Source organism: Melanotaenia boesemani, chromosome 15 (genome assembly GCF_017639745.1).
Source record: "Melanotaenia boesemani isolate fMelBoe1 chromosome 15, fMelBoe1.pri, whole genome shotgun sequence".
NCBI classification, from domain to species: domain Eukaryota; kingdom Metazoa; phylum Chordata; class Actinopteri; order Atheriniformes; family Melanotaeniidae; genus Melanotaenia; species Melanotaenia boesemani.
In genome coordinates, this window is record NC_055696.1 from 32,131,297 (window position 1) to 32,150,013 (window position 18,717).

The 18,717-nt window shown below is 40.5% G+C and overlaps 3 protein-coding genes across 4 annotated transcripts in view; 1 reads left to right on the forward strand and 2 right to left on the reverse strand.

Annotated features, from left to right (window-relative positions):
• ttc3 (tetratricopeptide repeat domain 3) overlaps positions 1-879 on the forward strand; it is a 37,111-nt gene extending 36,232 nt beyond the window's left edge. For both annotated transcript variants that reach the window (XM_042007863.1, XM_042007864.1), the window contains exons 45-46: positions 461-553; positions 630-879. In XM_042007863.1, the coding sequence (XP_041863797.1) occupies positions 461-553; positions 630-740 (204 nt within the window). In that variant the 3' untranslated portion in view covers positions 741-879. The remainder of the gene's footprint in view (positions 1-460; positions 554-629) is intronic.
• Positions 880-1,224: 345 nt separating this feature from the next.
• Positions 1,225-5,439, reverse strand: vps26c (VPS26 endosomal protein sorting factor C). The gene is made up of 8 exons (XM_042007866.1): positions 5,251-5,439; positions 4,065-4,208; positions 3,775-3,924; positions 2,519-2,599; positions 2,297-2,371; positions 2,074-2,224; positions 1,844-1,996; positions 1,225-1,745 (listed from the first exon to the last, which is right to left on the reverse strand). Exons 1-8 carry the CDS (start codon positions 5,305-5,307, stop codon positions 1,663-1,665), a joined length of 894 nt encoding a protein of 297 aa, XP_041863800.1. The 5' UTR covers positions 5,308-5,439; the 3' UTR covers positions 1,225-1,662.
• Positions 5,440-12,844: 7,405 nt separating this feature from the next.
• On the reverse strand, positions 12,845-18,336 carry kcnj15 (potassium inwardly rectifying channel subfamily J member 15). Its single transcript, XM_042007865.1, has 2 exons — positions 18,156-18,336; positions 12,845-14,411 (listed from the first exon to the last, which is right to left on the reverse strand). Exon 2 carries the CDS (start codon positions 14,341-14,343, stop codon positions 13,321-13,323), a length of 1,023 nt encoding a protein of 340 aa, XP_041863799.1. The 5' UTR covers positions 14,344-14,411; positions 18,156-18,336; the 3' UTR covers positions 12,845-13,320.
• Positions 18,337-18,717: the final 381 nt, after the last annotated feature.

Consider the following 18,717-nt stretch of genomic DNA (forward strand, 5'->3'; position numbering starts at 1 on the left):
ACATGAAGACATGAAACTAGGACAACTGAACCAATCAGAAACGTTCTGAGCCCTCTGGTCATCTCAAAAGTGGGAACTCACTTTCAGAGGCGATTTAGAGGAAAACGTGTCTGCAGATTCCTGCCGTGGAAATGAACTTCGTCAGAGAAAAGATCCTCTGAAAGTCCTTTTACTTAAACTTCCTGTAGTCCAGATGTATTTAAGGTTTATACGCAGTTTCCAAATTCAGTTCATGAAGTAGGGTTGTAAAACTTTCCTATAATTTCATATTCAACACTGCCTTTAAACTCTATTTAAAATATGCTCCGCTGTTTTTGGTAAATGTTACTAAAACACAAGAAGCCGTTTTCAGCAGCGGACTTGCACACCTTCGGTGCTGCGAGTAATTCCAGCAGCACACGGTTCAATCATTGTTCAGGTGTGTGGTGTTGTGGTTGGATCTAACGGAGTGGTGTTGCAGCTCAATGTGGAGGACCCGTGCATCATCTGTCATGAAGACATGAGTCCAGATGAAACCTGCGTTCTGGAGTGCAGACACGGCTTCCATCATGAGGTGAGAAGGAACAGCAGTGCAGCTGCAACATGGATGCTTGTTTCCAGCTTTAATGTGGAGTTTTGCTTGTGTTCAGTGTATCAGGTCTTGGCTGAGGGAGCAGAACACCTGTCCCACCTGCAGAAATCATGCACTGCTGCCTGAAGAGTTCCCCGCCCTCTCTGGAAGGAGACGCCAAGCTCCATGATGTCTTACCCCCCCACCCACCCCGTCACAGCCAGCATGTCTGCTTTGTTTTTCTTTTTACTGATCTTCGCTCAAATGTGATGCTTTGGCTTCATCTGTGTGTGTGTGTGTGTGTGTGTGTGCAGGGAGGCAGCAGTTTATACCCTGAAGAAATAAAAGTGTGTTGGCGCTCATGTCCTGTATGCTCGTCTCTGCCATAGCAGCAGGTTACAGACACTCTTCTGTCCAAATGTTGCTGCGAAGTAAAGGAACCATCAGATTTAAGTGTGGTTAAAAGTTCAAATGTAGAACTCCACATATTGGATTTTATACTTTTAAAATGAAGATTAAGATAAAAATTGGTAATAACCAAACTTCAGGCTAGCCAGTTGGATCATTTTAATGTTTTATTATGCTTTATTTTAAACTGTTAACTGCCTTCCTGCAGTAGCTTGTCGTCATTGGCTTTGCTGAAAAAGGTTCAATTAAAGAAGTAAAAGCACTTCTGACTGATCTCATTTAATCCACCCATACAAAAGTAAATACGTCCTTCAGTCCACGCCTTCAAAATATCATTAATACAAAACTTCTCTAAATTAAGGAACATTTACAAACTTGATCTGTTGACTTGAAAGCGTTCCTGAAAACGGGAGACAGGAGCAGGTCGAACTGGTCTGGTGAAGATTCGCCTGCAGGGTTCGATGGCTTCCCGGGAGCAGAGGAAAAAAGAGCTGTAAATAATTTGTCATTGTGATCTTTACTCGGGTTTTAACATCTTCCGCTGCCTTGTTTCGTGTATTTCTGTCTCCTTGGTCCACTTGAGAAGCTTCCTAGGAGCTGGTGCATGGTAAACGGCTCCAGATCGCCGTAGTGGAGCAGACCTGGACCTGGTCCCATCCCTGTGTGGAGTTTGTTGGCAGGCCTGCAGTGAGCTGATTACATGTTTAGACTCTGCAGAGCTTCAGAGGGAAGTTCTCTGTGATCAGGTGGTCGTCATGAAGCACGATGACGACGTTGATTTCAAACTCTGAAAGACAAACACAAGATACTGACGTCCTGCAGCTGTGGGAGTGTGTATTACACCAGGGAATGAAACGTCATCTCACACAGGAAGGTTTTACTGACCCACTTTGAAGTTGGTGGTCTCCAGTGTTGGGCAGGTGAACAATCTGGGGAAGACCATGTAGATGGGAATCGGGAGGCCATGACAGACGTCGCCTTCAGCTATCTGGATGTTCTGGATCTCTGTGGCATCTCTGGCGTATCCTTCAGCGCAACCTGAACACAGCTGACACTGAGGAAAGCTGCGTCTCTGCAGCTGCGCTAACGGCAGTCCTCCGACAGTATGAACTCACCACAGGTCTCCACTCGAACCAGCTGCAGCTCTATACTCTTGATGGGGACGTCTGAGTTCTCCACCACCACCTCTCCGGTCAGCGGCTGGCTGATCACACAGTTGGTGGCATCTAAATGACCTCTGATCAGAAACTTGGGCAGTGAACCCCTCTGGAGATTGAAAAAAGATGTTCATCCCCTCAGGTCTGATTTAAATTAAGCTTTTAAAAAAGATAAACTCACCTCACGGATGTTCTGCAGGGTGTCGGGAGTGATGGTGAAGTTGACCGGAGTGGGAACAATTTTAGCTTTCTGTGGCTGAAAATCAAAGAGGATCTAACTAAATCTGACATTTTATTCCAGAAAAGAGTGAAAAGTTAAAAGTGCAGCAAAAAAGTTTAAGCTTAAGATCAGAAAAGTTCATCTTATCAGTAAAGTTCAGCTATGGGGCAGATGTTTGCTCACCTGGCAGTGAACGATGAACTCACAGTTTCTGCTCAGGTCTTTGGCGAGCAGCGAGCGCCTCAGGTCACAGCGAAGCGTGTACTGGAGAGAAAACCCGGGAACAGGTGTTAAATAAAACTAGAATAAAACAGTTTGATGATCATTTAAACCCAGAATTTAACTGAGATTACAAGTTTTTAAACATTCAAGAATGTCGCCACATATCAAGTTTAATAAAAGAAAATCAGATGGAATTAGAAAACAACTAGTTTAATTTCTTGATAAGAGCCTCCTTAAAACTAAATAAGTACATATAAGGCACAGATGTAGGAAGAATGGATAAGATAATGTAAATGTCAGTGGGGAAAAAATCACAACTTTAGGCTCTTGAAGAACATTTGGCTGAAGAGTGCAGATCTTTTTAATCCCTCCAGAAACCGTAAAAGTCAGACTTCTCTACAAGCCGGTGAGATTGTGGTTCTCAGATAACCAATCATTTTCTTTTATTTTGGCCCGTCCAAATATGCACGTTGTTAATTTTCATATTAATGATGCTTCATTGGGTTTCCTTCCATTCACCATCTGCAAGTAAGACAAATCTTATTTTGGACCCTGAGCATCTCAGCTAGGTGAGCGAGATTAAAGTTTAATTTAATTTAATTTTTATTATTGGGAGAGGTGGAAAATATAATTGATATGTATCTTGTGTTACTATTGACTTCTGAATGTTACTCCCTGAGCTCTTGAGGCCTGTCTCCCACCCTTTATGGAAGCCATGTGCATTAACGTGGCCTCGTACCAGCCCAAACTCTGGGTTTTACACGGTGTGTTGGTAATAGTGGATGGTCTCCCTCTTCTTCATCCAAATCCACAATTTCTAGAACGGATTTAAAATTGAGGTTTTTATAAGTGTTCCTGAGCCAAGTTGTGATTTCCACCACAGACTGACATCTGTAACTGAGATGGTGATCACAGGCTTTTAAAATCCAGATTTGTGTCTCATTAAACAATTTCTACAAAAAAAAAAATCATACTAGACTTCTAAAGAATGAAACAAATTCTGAGGTTAAACCTTTTAAATGTTGTCTTTTAACTATTTTTAGACATTTTTTTTACTCATCCATTTGGTTCACCTGTTAATAAAAATCTCATCCTAATCTTATCATTTTTGTTTCCTTGTTGAGACCAAACAAGCTGAACTGCAGGTATGAAAGTCGCCACAGTCTCACACCAGAACGTGTGTCTACCTGCAGGTCCGGTCGTGGATGCAAACTCACCTGGACGTTGACAAACACGCCGTGGTAAGTCTCGTACAGCACTTTGTTGCCTTTTGTGTGCAAAGGGAACTCAAACGGGATTTCGGTTTTGCCTCCTGGGATTTTTCCTGCTTTGGCTACTTCAATGTTGCTGCTGATCAGCTGGATGGGCTGCAACACATCACACTGATTCATACTCCAAAACAGTACATTTATTTCAAAGATACAGACTTAACTTAAAGATGTGACAATGAGTCACATATGGGCACAAAGAGTGGAAGTGATTCAGCACCAGAGAGCTCGCTGCTCACCTTCACAGAGTTATAGAAAGCTTCAAAGACCCCGACACTCTTGGAGCTCAGCTGCAGGTTGACTAGCCCCTCCATGCTGAGAGAGATGCCATGATGCTGCATGGGTTCCTTACACAACAGCATGACCACACCAGCCACAGTTTCCTGCACACACAACACTGTGAGGTCCTGCCCACTGTCTCAGTCCAAACCACAGCCAGCACCACCTGTATTACCCTGAACTCTGCTTCCAACAGCTCATCTTTGGACTTTCAGCAATACTCAGCATCTTATTTTATTTGCAATATGCATCCAAATACGTGCAGGAATAAGTAACCCATCAGTGGGCTGCATAACTTGGAATGAATGAATGCAACTTAATTTTGAAAATGTTAGCATACCTGGAATTATTACATATTACATGGAATAATACTAAACATAGTCAAAAGGGAGTAGGAAGAAGCAAGAGCTTGTTTAATCCTCCCCCTTAATCCATTTTACAGCCAAAGTCCCAGTTCACTTCCTGTTTTAACATGTTCACAGGTACAACTAATGATAATATTTACATAATACACATAAATCTTAAACATATAGCAGTAAGTTTATAAACCTAATAACTGTGAAAACCTTCTTCGTCCTGCACCGTGTGAAAATCAAGTGTTTGTTTCGCTTCTTGAACTGGCTCATGGATGCATAAGAGGGGGTAACATTCATACTACATCCAGTCTGATTCTAGATTTTATTATTAATATCTGTACTATTAATATCTAATAGTACAGATTTGACTTTACATAAACAAAGATGCGCTTCATATGCATGGTGTTTTGAACATGGTGAGTTGACGTGTTTAGCATTTTTAGCAAACAGTTTGAAGATGACAACTTCTCCAACCAGCTTGCTCTCATGCCTTTTTGCTTCAGTGTTTTTCATTTTGTGAATGGAGGTACAACAATCCTCTGATGTATAATGACAAATAATGCCTTAAAATATTGATTGTGGTCCACTGACGGCACGGAATCTGACGGGTGACAGAATTTACCGAAACACCCACCAACCAGCTGCTGGTCATGTGAGCGCGAGCAGCTAAGTACCAAGCTGCTAGTGTGATTATACTAAACTGGTTTTCTGACTAGATCCTAAGAGAATGGGTAGCGTTAGCTGAACAGGCTACACAAGCTGGTTACTTGGTGACTATGAGTAAACTTACCCCCTCATGATACACTTTGTTTGCTCTTTTCAGTCTAATATCCAGAGTGACGCTCATGTCTGCGCAGATCAGACCGTTTGATGGCTTCTCTTCCCTTACAGGCTGCTTTTTCTTAATACAATAAATACACAAACAAACCAGAGTGGGTTTTTACATCAAACAGCCTGTGTTCCGTATGATAGAAACAAAAAACTAGTATCCGTTCATAACCTTCAAAATAAAAGAAACTTCCGCCTGTTTCACTTCCTTCAAAATAAATGGTAAACGGTCTGTACTTATGTAGCGCTTTTATCCAAAGCGCTGTACATGTACGTCACATTCTCTCTCTCACACACACACACACACTGATGGCGGAAGCTGCCATGCAAGGCGCTCAACCACAACCATCAGGAGCAATTATTTGCTCGGTGTCTTGCTCAGGGACACCTCGACATGAACTCTCCTGGCCGGGATCAAACCTTGGACTACAGGACGACCACTCTACCCACTGAGCCATGCCGCCCCCATGTAAATCTAGAGACGTTCGTTCCAGCTCGTCTAAAAGGTTGGGCTATCTTGACTTAGCTCCCTTTGTTACCACTTTGGATACATTTTGAGTTGGGATGGCACACCATTCCTCAACCAGCACAATAAAAAGTCCGCCAGTGTGGTTGTGTTGATCACTCAGTGTACAGTTGGCATAAACAAACTGTTAAGTGGAGTTAGGTTCAGGACCGTAGACAGGCAGTTCCATCATCTCCACTCCCAAATTCTGGAAGTAGTCTCTGAGGATAGTTTGGGCCCAGACTGTGGAGAAATGGGATTGCAGCTGGTTGCAGAATTTCATATGTCTCTGCATTGTGGATGACAAGCCTTTCTTTTCCACTAAGGGAGATGGTGCCTCACAACTCCACCAAACGTTGTTACAGTATCAGTGCAGCAATCAGCATAGTGTTCTCTGTGTTTTCTCCATGCTTTGACCCTACGATCTCAGCTGGCTGCAGTAATGGATTGTATTTATACAGTCCATGTAGGGACCAAGCTCTCAGGTGCTGCTAGTTAAGCCCCCGATTGTCAGCAGCTTTGGTACCAGGAGCTCATAACAACAGCAATATAAGCAGTTTGGCATTCGCAGAAGAGAATTTGGCAAGTTTTTCATTGATGCAATCCACATTCTCAACTTAACTTTCTTCTTGTGTTAAAAGTAGGTGCCGACCCATTTTTAGGGTTTAAAGGAATAAAAGAACCACATGAACTGCACCAAGGCTTTTGACTTTGTTAGAAACCTCTATTTCATCAAAATAAAAGCAAAAAATAAATAAATAAAAAGTTTTTTCTCTAAATGATAAAACACTCTTCTTGAAATTATAACCTTTGTGTTGTTAGGGTCAGTTTTGACCCAGTTGTAAAAATATGATTATAAAGCAATAATTGCATCCAGTACATTGGTAGCCTGCTCTGCTCCCAATCATTGGAGCTTTAAAGGATTCTCTTTTTACATGTTTTTTCCTGCATAACTGCACACAAACAAAACACACAAAGCTGGGCATGTCCAGCATTCAGTTTAGAAATGGTGACTTGCAGAGTGGACATCTCCACTTTGCATTATGCAAAAATGAGAAGAACATTTTCAGTGAGCCACGTTCTGGATAATATTTATTGGTGAAAATAAGTAAAAAAGCTGTATGGATGAGTGGCTTTCTGAGGAGGAAGACAATGAGGAGAATCAAGACACATCTGATAAGTGTGAAGAGAAAGTTACTGTTAGTGAAGTTGCTCCCCGTAAATGATTGGAATCCAAAGACAGTAAAATCTGTTGGAGGTTATGATGCACATGGTGTGTCAGCAGCTGCACTTGTCTTCAAAATGACTCCTGGAATCACAAGGTTTGTTATTCCTGGATTCAATGACATAAAGACATGTTTTGAGCTTTTTATGCCAATGTCAGTAAAAAAAAAAAGGCATCCTTGCTTTGAGAAACTGAAAGGATAAAAAGGGCTGAAAAAACCCACATTTTATCCCTTTTTTTAAAGCATATGTAAATGGGTTCAAACTGACCTGTAACACTGAATATTAAAACAGTTAATATTAAAAAGAAAAAGTAAATAAACAAATTTATTTAAGAAATGTGTTCTAATACCGCTCAGTAATAATCAGGCGACACAACAACCTTTTATGTTTTTACATGTTTCTCTTGAGGTTCATTTTACCATCTTTTTTTCGTAGAAACTGAGAAGCGAACTGACAATAAAGCCCACACCAAAAACATTAAAATCAATATTTTCCCAGATAAGGAAGCCCAACAAGGTAACCAATAGACAAAAAAGAAATTAGATGACAGATAATTTTTATTTTATTTTATTTTATTTTATTTTATTTTATTTTATTTTATTTTATTTTATTTTATTTTATTTTTATATTTTACTGCTGATTTAAGACACATGTCAATACCGAGCCATTAACATAACAGATAATGAGAATGGATTATATTTATATAGCTCTTTTCAGGGCACCCGAAACGCTTCTTACATCGTATCCATTGATAAGCTACTTGTGTAGCCACAGCTGCTCTGAGCCAGACTGACAGAAACGTGGCTGCCAATCCGCACCTACGGCCTCTCCGACCACCACCGAACATTCATCCATATTCATACACCAGCGATGCACACAGGGTGAAGTGTCTTGCCCAAGGCCAGGGGGAGTAGGAATCAAACCACCGACCTTCCGGTTATTGAATGATCCGTTCTAACACCTGAGCTGCTGCCTCCCCTAATGGTAACAGAAAACTAACACAAGAGGTTTAGAGCATTTCCTTTACAAATGTTGCACCATGTAAAAGGGAAATAAATAGTCTCTCTAACAATGTAAGATTTTTTGCCATGAAGCCTTCTTACAACTAAGAATTAATCCACCTAACGAAAATCTCCTGAATTTTTGTGCCAAATGTATATAATCCCAGGCACATGGCACTCAAAAGGCATGCACTTGTGGGGGGAGGCCTGGTTGGGCCGGGGGTGGTGTGCCGTGGGTCTGGGCCCTCCTGCTATCCTCCTCCCCCTCCTCTCCTTCCTCCCTAGGCATGTGTGTGTGGTGGTGGGTCATTGGCTGCGGTCGCTGTGTGGCCCGGTCGTGGGGGAATGCTGCTCTCGGCTTGTCTTGCCCTGGGGGATATCCTGGGGAGCAGGGGTGCCTAGTGCAACCAGAAATTCACCATCCAGAGTGAAGTCCATCCCCTCTGGATGGTTCATCCCCAGACCCCTCTTCTTTCCTGCTTTCTCTCACACACACGCAGGGACTTAGGAGGCGTGCACGTCATGCAGGGAGCCAGGACCCAGACTGACCACACTGATGGGCTGCTGGCCCTGGGGGATGTCCGGTCTGTCGCATCTAAGTAGGATGTGATGGGTGGTGGTGGTGGGTACCAGATTTGTGTTAGTGTGAAGGGTTATATAGAGTGAAGGCTGGAGTGGGTGGAGGTTGGGGGAGGGGGGGTCGATGGTGCCTTGGTTCCCGAGGTGTGAAGCTGGAACATTGGGTTGGGTGTTGGCCCATGCCGGGTGGTTGTCTGGGGGGGGCCTGGTTCTCCTGAGCATGGTGCGGGCCCTCTGTCTTGGGGGATAGGGGGTTGCCTCTGGGCTCTTGGGACCCTGGGCCCTTCACTCGGGCCGCACTGGATGGCCGGTCCCTGGCAGGGCCGGCAGCTGCCGAACTTAGCCCACTGGGGCCTGTGGCCCAAGACCACGGGGGGCGCTGGCTGGGTGTCTCCTCTGCCACCTTCCAGGTGGGGCTGGGTCGTCTTTGGGCTGGGGTGGCTTGGGTTCGTGCTCTGTGGTTGCTGCTGATGGCCCAGTTCTCTGGACTGCCCTGGTCTGCATCTGGCCTCTGTAGAGGCGTGGTCGCATTTGCACGATCTCACTCACCACTCTTCATCACTGATCACCCCTCATTCCTCATCCTCTGCATGCTGACAGTCACTGAGTTGTCCAGCGGGTTTAAACTCTGAGATAATTTTGTTATTTCTCTGTGAGTGTGTATCTGGTACTTCAGTTGTTGTTGTGATACGTACTTTTGATTTGATTTTAAGAACTCTTAACCACTGGCAGCTCTGTTTTTCAGGAAAATCGTTGGAAACTTTCTAGTGTGTTCATGTGCAGGTGTAACAGTTTGGTAATAGTGTGGCTTGACGGGTCGTGTCCTTTTGTCTGTGGTGTTTTTGTCTCTTCTTTCTTCTTTTTTCTTTCCTTTTTGCTTCTTTTTGCTGTCTTCCTTCTTTTTCTGTCCCCTCCAGTCAGGTCCAGCAAGATTATATAGATTCCATGATTCAATTCAACAGTAAGTAAATAAATAAATGAATCAGATTATCAAGAGGAGCCTTATACCCATAAGACTCCCCTTGGCAAAGCAAATTTGTTCGGCACAACACAGCAGCCAGACCGTCATTCTGTTTGCTACCATGCTGGACAGGACAGGTTTAAAATTCATTCAAAAGATTTTACTATGTAAAATTATTCATTCATGAATGAATGAAAAAATTAGTTCTAGTTAACATTCTACGCTCTGCTCTGCCAGAACCAAAAACCATGTTTGCACCAAGGGGGTCTGGCTCTGGACATGATGGTTTGCTTTACTAAACCCTGATCTCTGCTTTTCTACAGCAGCCGTACCCTCATTATGTAGGCGGGGTATCAGCCATACTGACCGATTCGTCAGCTCTGACGTTATAGTACAATGTCATAGCTGCACAAAGCGTGCCTCGAACTCCTACAAAAAACAAAGTGACCCACAAACTATGGATGAGGATGGTGGACATCCAGCAGTTTGTGGCTTTTGTGGCTTTAAACAACAAAAAATCCACTGTATATTTGAACATGGTGGCTTAGGCCAATCAACTAATTGCAGTGCGTCAATCGTACCGTACCAAGCCAGACCTGTTGGTGGAAATGGGGGTTTACTCTCTTTGACCCAAACCTGTTGACCACAGAGCCTCTCTGTGATTCGCCCACATAAACCATCGCTTCCTCTCAGAAGCTTTTGATTAAAAATAAAAACAACAAACAAAAGCAAAATGAAATACAAGGCTTTTTTTTAGCTGTTAGATTGGAATTAACAAATATATATATATATATATATATATATATATATATATATATATATATATATATATATATATATACATAAAATTGCTAGATTTTCACTTCATAGTTTTTAGAACAAAAAATAAAATCACTAAAAAAATTTTAAAAAGAAAAATGCCTTTTTATCAAATTTGTTAGTTTTTTCATTTTAAAATGAAAATGAAATAACTGCTCATTTTTTCTATTACTCCCCTCTGAACAGAAACTCCAGTGAACAAAAGATACCAAACAAACCGACCCTCGTGCATCGTGGATTGTTTAAAGTTCCTGTTGATCAACGTGTGACATCTTTGTCTCTGACAGTAAAAGATCAAACTGCTTTGGATTGTTTGGACCACATACAGCTACCACCAGCCAGCGTGAGCACACCGGCTGCTGCACAGTGTTGCCACAACAGAAGCTAACAGTTAACAGCAGCTGAGACAGCAGAGCCGCTGGTTAGACCTGTTTGTCCTTTCAAAGATACCAACATTCATAATTATAATCTTCTCCTTTTGCAGCAGTGTAATTCCATGCTAGGGCTGGCGGATGAAATCCTGATAGTATGGACAGCAAGGCTAGTTTAATCCATACCAGCGCGATGAGATTGATATTTTTCTTGCAGGGGGCTTTGGGGGCAAAAAGCCAAAGAATGTGAATGAGAGCCAAACTATAGTAGGTTTTGCTTTAACTTTATTTTTCTTAAAAAATTGTGCGATAAAAGGTAATAACAGAGTTATTTTTACTGTTTTGTTACATTGTTTATGTTTTCTATTGTTTACAAACAAAAGCTTACATTTCTCAGTTTGTTGATAAAAACTGTTTTTGTTATAATCATGATCAATAATTGAAGGTAAATCATTAAATGATTGTTAGATTTTCAAACAAAAATCTGTATCATATCGGTATTGACGATACTTCACTTGGTATCAGATCAATACTAAAATTTGCAGCAGCATCCAGCTGTAGTCTGTGCAGGGTCGTAGTATGAACTTCTGGGCCCTATGTACAAACCCTCGTGGTGAGTCCCTATGTAGATCAAAAGTTCTCACACAAACTTTTCCTACAGTATGGGACAAAGGTAATATATGATGTTAATTTACCCTCTAAATAGCAAAAAGGCTTCTTTGGCCATATATTCCTGGTTCATCTGCAGACACTGTTTTGCTTTGCTCCATCTATCACTGTCTTCCTGGTCCTCTTCTTTCCCTCCACTGCCTTCAGAGCAGCTTTCACCTCCCATTTCTTCACTTGCATCTTCTACGTACATGAGCTTGTCTCACAACCTCATGTGGAATGATGATGGACCTGCTGCTGAAGCCGGAACCATGTGGTTCATGATGTTAAGCTCAGCCAGTACTGATGCTAACAATCTTAAAGGTGCTACTGAAAGGCTCAGTATACATGATTGTTATGCAGTCCTGCGAACCATTCGCTAGGCTACACCAACAAACATGAGCCATGTTTTGTATTGTACGTTCTGCCTGATTGTAAACATATTTTACTCTGTATCTTATAATACGCAGCTTTCTGATTCATGTGACTGCCTTATTTTCTAGTTAAAGCACTGAATAAGGTTATAAAGCAATAATTATAAGAAGCCCCTTTTCCCTTTTTCCAGGTTAGATACTCTATAAGGCATTAAATCTGACTCAGAAACAGCAACAGTAGGGGTCATAATAATCAGACTGACTTATTCATCATTTATTGTGGTCTTAAAGTTTGAGAATTTTACTCCCGTTTTATTTTACTCATTTAAAAAAATAATAGTAGATAGTTTATCTACTAATTTAGGGGTCTGATGCATTCAGTTTTTCAGACAACGTGATGCTGCTGTGATGTACTTTCGCCTTTTTTATACACCCAAACTGCATACTCTCAATGCAATATGTCCACAGCCACAGTAGCCACCATCCATCAGCACAGCATGGGACTGGCTAGAAACCAGCATCTGAATGTCTCAAATTAGAAAGTTAAAATAACGTCCTTTAAAAGGAATAAAGAAACATTTCTTTTCTAAGAAAAAGTCATTTCTTTTATTTTGCATTACATAACACATCCCTGTGTATCATCATAATCTACATGTCTATTGGTGGTGTTGTTATAGACCAGTGAAAATATTAGTGAGATTAAAAAAGTTCATATTAATATTGTAACATAATACACACATGACGATATTATGATTTGATCTCAGCTAAAATAAATCAAAACATTATTAAAACAGATTATTTGTTAAATTTCTAACATCCTCCACTTTCTAGTTTTAATGTAATTCATCATGTAAAATAAAAAAGTAATTTATCATAAAAAAAAGTAGAATAGCCATGTAAATGTATAAAGCACCAGCACCTTTAGATGTATAATTGTATGAATATACAGTGTACTCAGTACAGATTCATATATCTCCACCAGAAATATTGAGATCCTCTTCGTCCAGCCGTGATGCAGCACTACAGCTCACACCCTGCAATTTGTTTTGGAACAACCAAAAATGTGTTTTACGTTCTGATCATTTTTTGTATCTTAGTCAGAGAAGTGTCTCAACATTTATTTAGTGGGAGAAAATAACAAAAATCTGAACTAGGCCTTTAACAGCATTTAAACAATTAGGAAACCCCAAAAGAGACAATAAACTATGAGAGGGTTACCAGCCCTCCACGGAAAACCATTCTGGTAAAGTTACCTTAAGACTAAAAACTATAAATCCTTATTAAAACAATGCATCTAAGTATTTATTTAAATTATATAAAGACTACAGTGGACTACTGGTGGTACAGGGCGCAGCCATAGAAACTTGTAATCTCATGGTTATCTGCTACCAGTTCTGCGTTCGGAAAATCAAGCTCACTTTGTTAAAATGCAAAAATTTCCCCTGGAAAATGATGTTGGAAGACAATTTGAACGCACTGTAAAAACATGCTGATGACTCATTGTACTTGATGTTATAGAAATGACATATAATTAGTGGTTGCCTCCACTAATCCTTCTTATAATCCATCTCCATTTTCAGCTTTTCCATGTTGTTGCCATGGAGAGCTGTATCACTGCTCTCTTGTACTTTATCCAAAAAGTTGAAATCTGCCACATAGCGACCACTGCTGGTGCGGAACAGCACCGGCTTGAACTCGTGACCCCACAGAATTTCCTGTGGTACGTAGGAGGTGCGGCTCTGGCACGTGGCTGCCGTGGACTCCATGGTGGCGTTGAGGGTTATGAGCAGCTCAAAGTTTCGTGTGTGCAGGTTTTCTGCCGTCAGTCCTGCCAGCGGGCTTTGCTCATCCAGAACGTGGTAGAAGGTGAGGGGGAGGATGAGGAAGGGGCATTCTCCGCTGGAGTCCATACAGAAATCTACAGAGCTCTGGTGTATTTGTGTCTTTTCGCCTTCCTCTGTCATGTTGGATTGAAAGAGCTTTCCTGTCAGTTGGCACTGGATCAGGAGGCTTTTCCTCATGTTTGCCACCCTGACCATCAGACACAGCTTTCCTTGGTGCCAGCAGATTACCGCCACCTGGCTGAACTTGATGGTTTCTGCTCGCTTCTTGGGTCGAGCTAGTTTGGCCAGGAAGGCCCCAGTGACGAAGATCTCAGCCAGCCCGGTGATGACGAGCTGAACCACCAAAGTGAAGATGGCCAGAGGACATTCTTCAGATATGAAACGAAAGCCATAGCCAATGGTAGTCTGAGACTCCAAAGAGAACAGGAAGGCTCCGGTGAAGGAGTCCACATTAACCACGCAGGGTGTGTGGTTAGAATTATGCCCAGCTTCAAAGTCTCCGTTCCCCATGCTGATGACGTAATAGAAGACCCCAAAGATCAACCAGGTCATGACAAAAGTGGAGGCAAACAGAGTGAGTTTGTAACGCCACTTTATGTCCACCACTGTGGTCCAGATATCATGCAGGTAGAGTTTGACCATGCCCTCCACATTGTCAATCCGCACATTGTTATGACCGTCCTTTGACACAATCCTTCGTAGGACTTCTGACTTCCTGTTGGTCATGTTGCTCTGGTTGAGTGAAAACTAATAACGACCTCTGAGGTTTTAGTTTGGCATTGGAGGAGGAAGGTCTGAAAAAGACAAAAAAAAAACTATATGGTTAATATCTCAACTGGATCCAACATCAGATGTTTGTACAACTGATTTTTGCTACTATAAGTTTATAATAATATTGTAGATATTTAAATGGTTGAACAAGAAAAAAGTACTTTAGAAGTTGTCATTGTTTGCTTTGACAGCTGCTTTGCACTCCTTTGTCAATATGTTAACCAGCTGACTCTCATGAGGTCGTAACCTGTAAAAGTTTTCAATTAACAGCTTCACCTTGTTAAAAATTAACTGTTAGAATTGCATTAGACTATTAGCCGTGATGTGCTGATGTTTTGGCATCCGGTAAATAGTCCTATTCAGCCATTACAGTTTAACCATGGAAGGTAATTATAGTCGAGCTGTTGTGGTTTGAGCTCATTTGTGGTGTGATGGAAATGGCTTTCATGAGGACCATGCGTTCCTTCTGCTGAATAGAAGTTAATTGCTGCCTCCAAAGTCATCAGTTAACAGCATAGCAACACGCTGATGTAGCACAGAGGCCACACCAGCAGAAACATCTGAATGAACTGGAGAATACTAGAATAAGAAGAAAGCTGCTTGGTCCACAAAGAACTGTCTGGTTTGAGCTTAATGAAGATATTTGGTTATTTAGCAGGACCATGAGTAAAAACACACCTCCACATTGAAGCTTAAATAAACTCAGATGAAATGGGTTTGGGGCGATCTACCTCTTGTTCACTCTGCAGGTTTGGAGTTCAAGTCTCCGTTTTGCTGAGATCTGATTTTTTTTTTGTATGATTCACCTGAAAATCTGAATCTGTTTAAGAAATTTGATTTCCACATCCCTCCTCCAGCTAGGATTTCTGATATCTGTCTCACTTCAACACTGTGAAGGGTGGATGAAAAGTGGCTGTTGTGTAGGAGTGTTCAGACTACGGTTACTTTGATCATCATCAGATTTATTACCATAAATGAAAATGGCTTTAGTTGGATTTTTAAGATAATCTGATTTATACCACAAAGAATCAGATGGGCCACACAAAGAGGAAAAAAGTCTGGTCTGACTGCAGTGTGAACCTACAAATACCTTTAACCCCTTAAAATCCTTCAGTTTTCACCTAAAACTTTTTATTTTGGATAAAAGACTGATTGTGGATCAACTATTTCCCTTCTGCTCTTGTAAGCATTTTTGTTGCGGTATCATCTGCTACTGGAGAACAGTATGGATTCAAAGATAAACTGCAACTGATCTGAAGTCTTTACTGAATCTACATTATGATTGTAGCCTGTAATGGTTCCAAAAACAAAGGTTAGTTACAACCATTCAACAATAAATCAATAAATAAAGGCTGAGATGTAAAAACTAAATAGTTATTTTGACTTCGCTTAGTATTTAATTTTGAGCTTCTTTCCTAAATGTTTTAATCAACTTTTCTTTTTTTGTTGTGGTCATTCTCACAACTTTTTATCAAGTCAGTGAGCATATCATGAAAATGATTTATATGGTAAATGGTCCGTATTTATACGGAGCTTTACTGTACCTGGAACGATACCCAAAGCGCTTTACATCATACATCACATTCACACACTTATGGCAGAAGCTGCCATGCAAGGCGCTCAACCACGACCCATCAGGAGTAATTAGGGGTTCGGTGTCCTGCCCAACGACACCTCGACATGAACTGGACTTGGCCTGGGATCGAACCGGCAACCGTAGGGGTCATGAGACGACCGCTCTGCCTTGCTGAGCCACGCCACCACCAACAGATGCTAGCTGATGATGTTGTCAGTACTTCTCAAATGTATAGCTGTTCATACGTGAACACACCAGTGACATTAACAGAAGATTTGTCTGCTTTGTGAGTCTGAACAAAGCCTTTAAAACTGTTTTCAGCTCTGTGCTTGTTTACCAGCTAAAACACTGGTGCTACATTAGCTGTTCGGGGTAAATTGGAGGTGGTGGAATTTGTGTGAATGATATTAGATGTACTTTAATACACACGTGTTTTTTGCCACTAGACAAACCCTCTTTGTGTCTACGCTCAGTTAAACTAGCCTCTCTTTTAACCAACAGATGCTGGCTGATGAATTATATATTCAAGGGATCAATATTTTACAATAATTTCATTTTTCCTGAAAGAAAAACTTTTCTAATTTTTGGTAATATTAAATACCTGATAGTTTCTAGCATAATAAATTTGACATCACACATAATTTCATTTAAATGTCATATGTGTCCTTGTTTGCTCCAAGACTGTCTTTGTGTGCACTGGCCCTGAATCATGGTTCCCCAGCTTCTGAAATTCTCAAATTATTTTTAATTCTCACAACAAAATGTTAAACATATCTGTCATGATACAAACACAATTCTAATAAGTTAAACACATCATTATTATCAATATAGTGACTAAAAAAATCCACTTCACAGGACTCCATGAAGTAAATGCACCACTTAATCTAAAAAAAAGTGTTATAATTCGTTTATTTAAATAGATTTGTCTAAAAACAGTGGATTGATTTAGCAAGGGATCAGATTTTGACATAGTGCCAGCTTGTTAATGTGCTAAAGCAAATTCATTTACTAATTTTTACGCTAACCCTTAAGGTACAGCTTCCCCATCTCACTTTATTTCTTCTCTTCTCCAAAAACCTGAGCACTTTTATCCTTTCTTTCTTTCTCTTTCTTTCTTTCTCTTTCTTTCTTTCTTTCTTTCTCTTTCTTTCTTTCTCTTTCTTTCTTTCTTTCTTTCTCTTTCTTTCTCTTTCTTTCTTTCTTTCTTTCTCTTTCTTTCTTTCTTTCTTTCTTTCTCTTTCTTTCTTTCTTTCTTTCTTTCTTTTTTCTTTCTTTCTCTTTCTTTCTTTCTTTCTTTCTTTCTTTCTTTCTTTCTTTCTCTTTCTTTCTTTCTTTCTTTCTTTCTTTCTTTCTTTCTTTCTTTCTTTCTTTCTTTCTTTCTTTCTTTCTTTCTTTCACAAATTTGAATATTTTTAAATTTCCTCTTAGATATAGCTCATTAGGACATGCAGACATAAATATTCTGATTTATAAATCTACACACAGTGGTAACAGGAACTACAGAAATAAGAAGAAGAAGAAGAAGAAAATACATAAAAACAGGGAACAGATGCATTAAGATTTAGCAAATAATTGGCATATAATGTTTATGGAGACAGATAGGATCCATATTCTAAACCTCAACAAGACCTTTTTCGTTACAAGGAAGAAACAGAAAGCCTGGGTAACTGGAACATAGGAAAACTCAATGGTGGAGGAAATATCCAAGTCATAAATCACACAATTTCACAATGAAGGAAACCTTCAGTGTGTGTTTAAAAACAGCTAAATATGAATAGAAGGCTGGACTCTGTCAAAAAACACAAGTCTTAAAAGCTGTTCAATGACTTTATGATGCAAAGGGACTTTGTCATATTAATGAGGTTACATCAACCCGTTTTCCAAATGTTGCACCAACATTTTCACATTGACAAGTACTAGTGGTGGATTACATTCACATCCTCACAAAATTTAAACATAGTGGAAGAGTATCAAATAAATACAAGTGTGAGTAAATGTAGCCTTTCTAGTTTACACAGACACTAAAAAAAGAAAGAGAATAAAGAAAAACCTGAATTTCAAACATCCCTGAACTGAAGTGTAAATAATACCATACTTCACTGTTTGACAGAGTTCAACTGCAGGCGCTTGTGAACGTTTGTCATGATTTTTTATAGTCATTGATTTCCTTTGAAATGTAAATTATACTCACATCCAGCTGTAGTTTAGTGTTGAACAGTCTTAGATGTTTGTCTTCACTTATTCCAGCATCACAAACAGCCTGTAAATGAAGCTGCCTGAGAACAGCCAGCTCCGTGTCTTCTTTCTGCTTTTGTTCTGAGCTCTGAACTTTGGCCACCGTGGCGTTCCAGGCACAACAAAGATGAGACAAAGCTGAGCTGTAAACTCTGATATGCATGTGGGTAGGTTTTTTATTCCTCCCCCTCCTCCACCTGTTCACAGGTGGGAGCAACACCCATGAATACTTCAGCTTTGTTTAGCTCCTTTTGCTGGTTGTTGTTGCTTTAGACACACACCCGGATTTACTGTTGTCAGTGCTTGAAGGACATTGTGGACTCCCTTGGGGCACTCCTGGTGTCACTGCAAATAAAAATGTTGTCTAAATAAAGGTCAGACTTAAAGGAACTTACAAACTGTATGAAGTTGTGCTGGAAAGTTTGTGAACCCTTTCAAAGTTTTGTTGTCATTCTGTAATTATGGAACCTAAAGCAGCATACAAATCATGGACAGATAAGAGAATAATATGATCCATG

What these genes read in the sequence shown, in the direction of transcription:
- kcnj15 (XM_042007865.1), bottom strand. Translation starts at nt 14,343, where the DNA reads ATGACCAACAGGAAGTCAGAAGTCCTACGAAGGATTGTGTCAAAGGAC.
- vps26c (XM_042007866.1), bottom strand. Translation starts at nt 5,307, where the DNA reads ATGAGCGTCACTCTGGATATTAGACTGAAAAGAGCAAACAAAGTGTAT. An exon ending in AGTTCATCGTTCACTGCCAG is followed by an intron (nt 2,372 to 2,518) that starts GTGAGCAAACAT and finishes TTTGATTTTCAG; the next exon opens with CCACAGAAAGCTAAAATTGT. An exon ending in GGTTCGAGTGGAGACCTGTG is followed by an intron (nt 1,997 to 2,073) that starts GTGAGTTCATAC and finishes AGCTGTGTTCAG; the next exon opens with GTTGCGCTGAAGGATACGCC.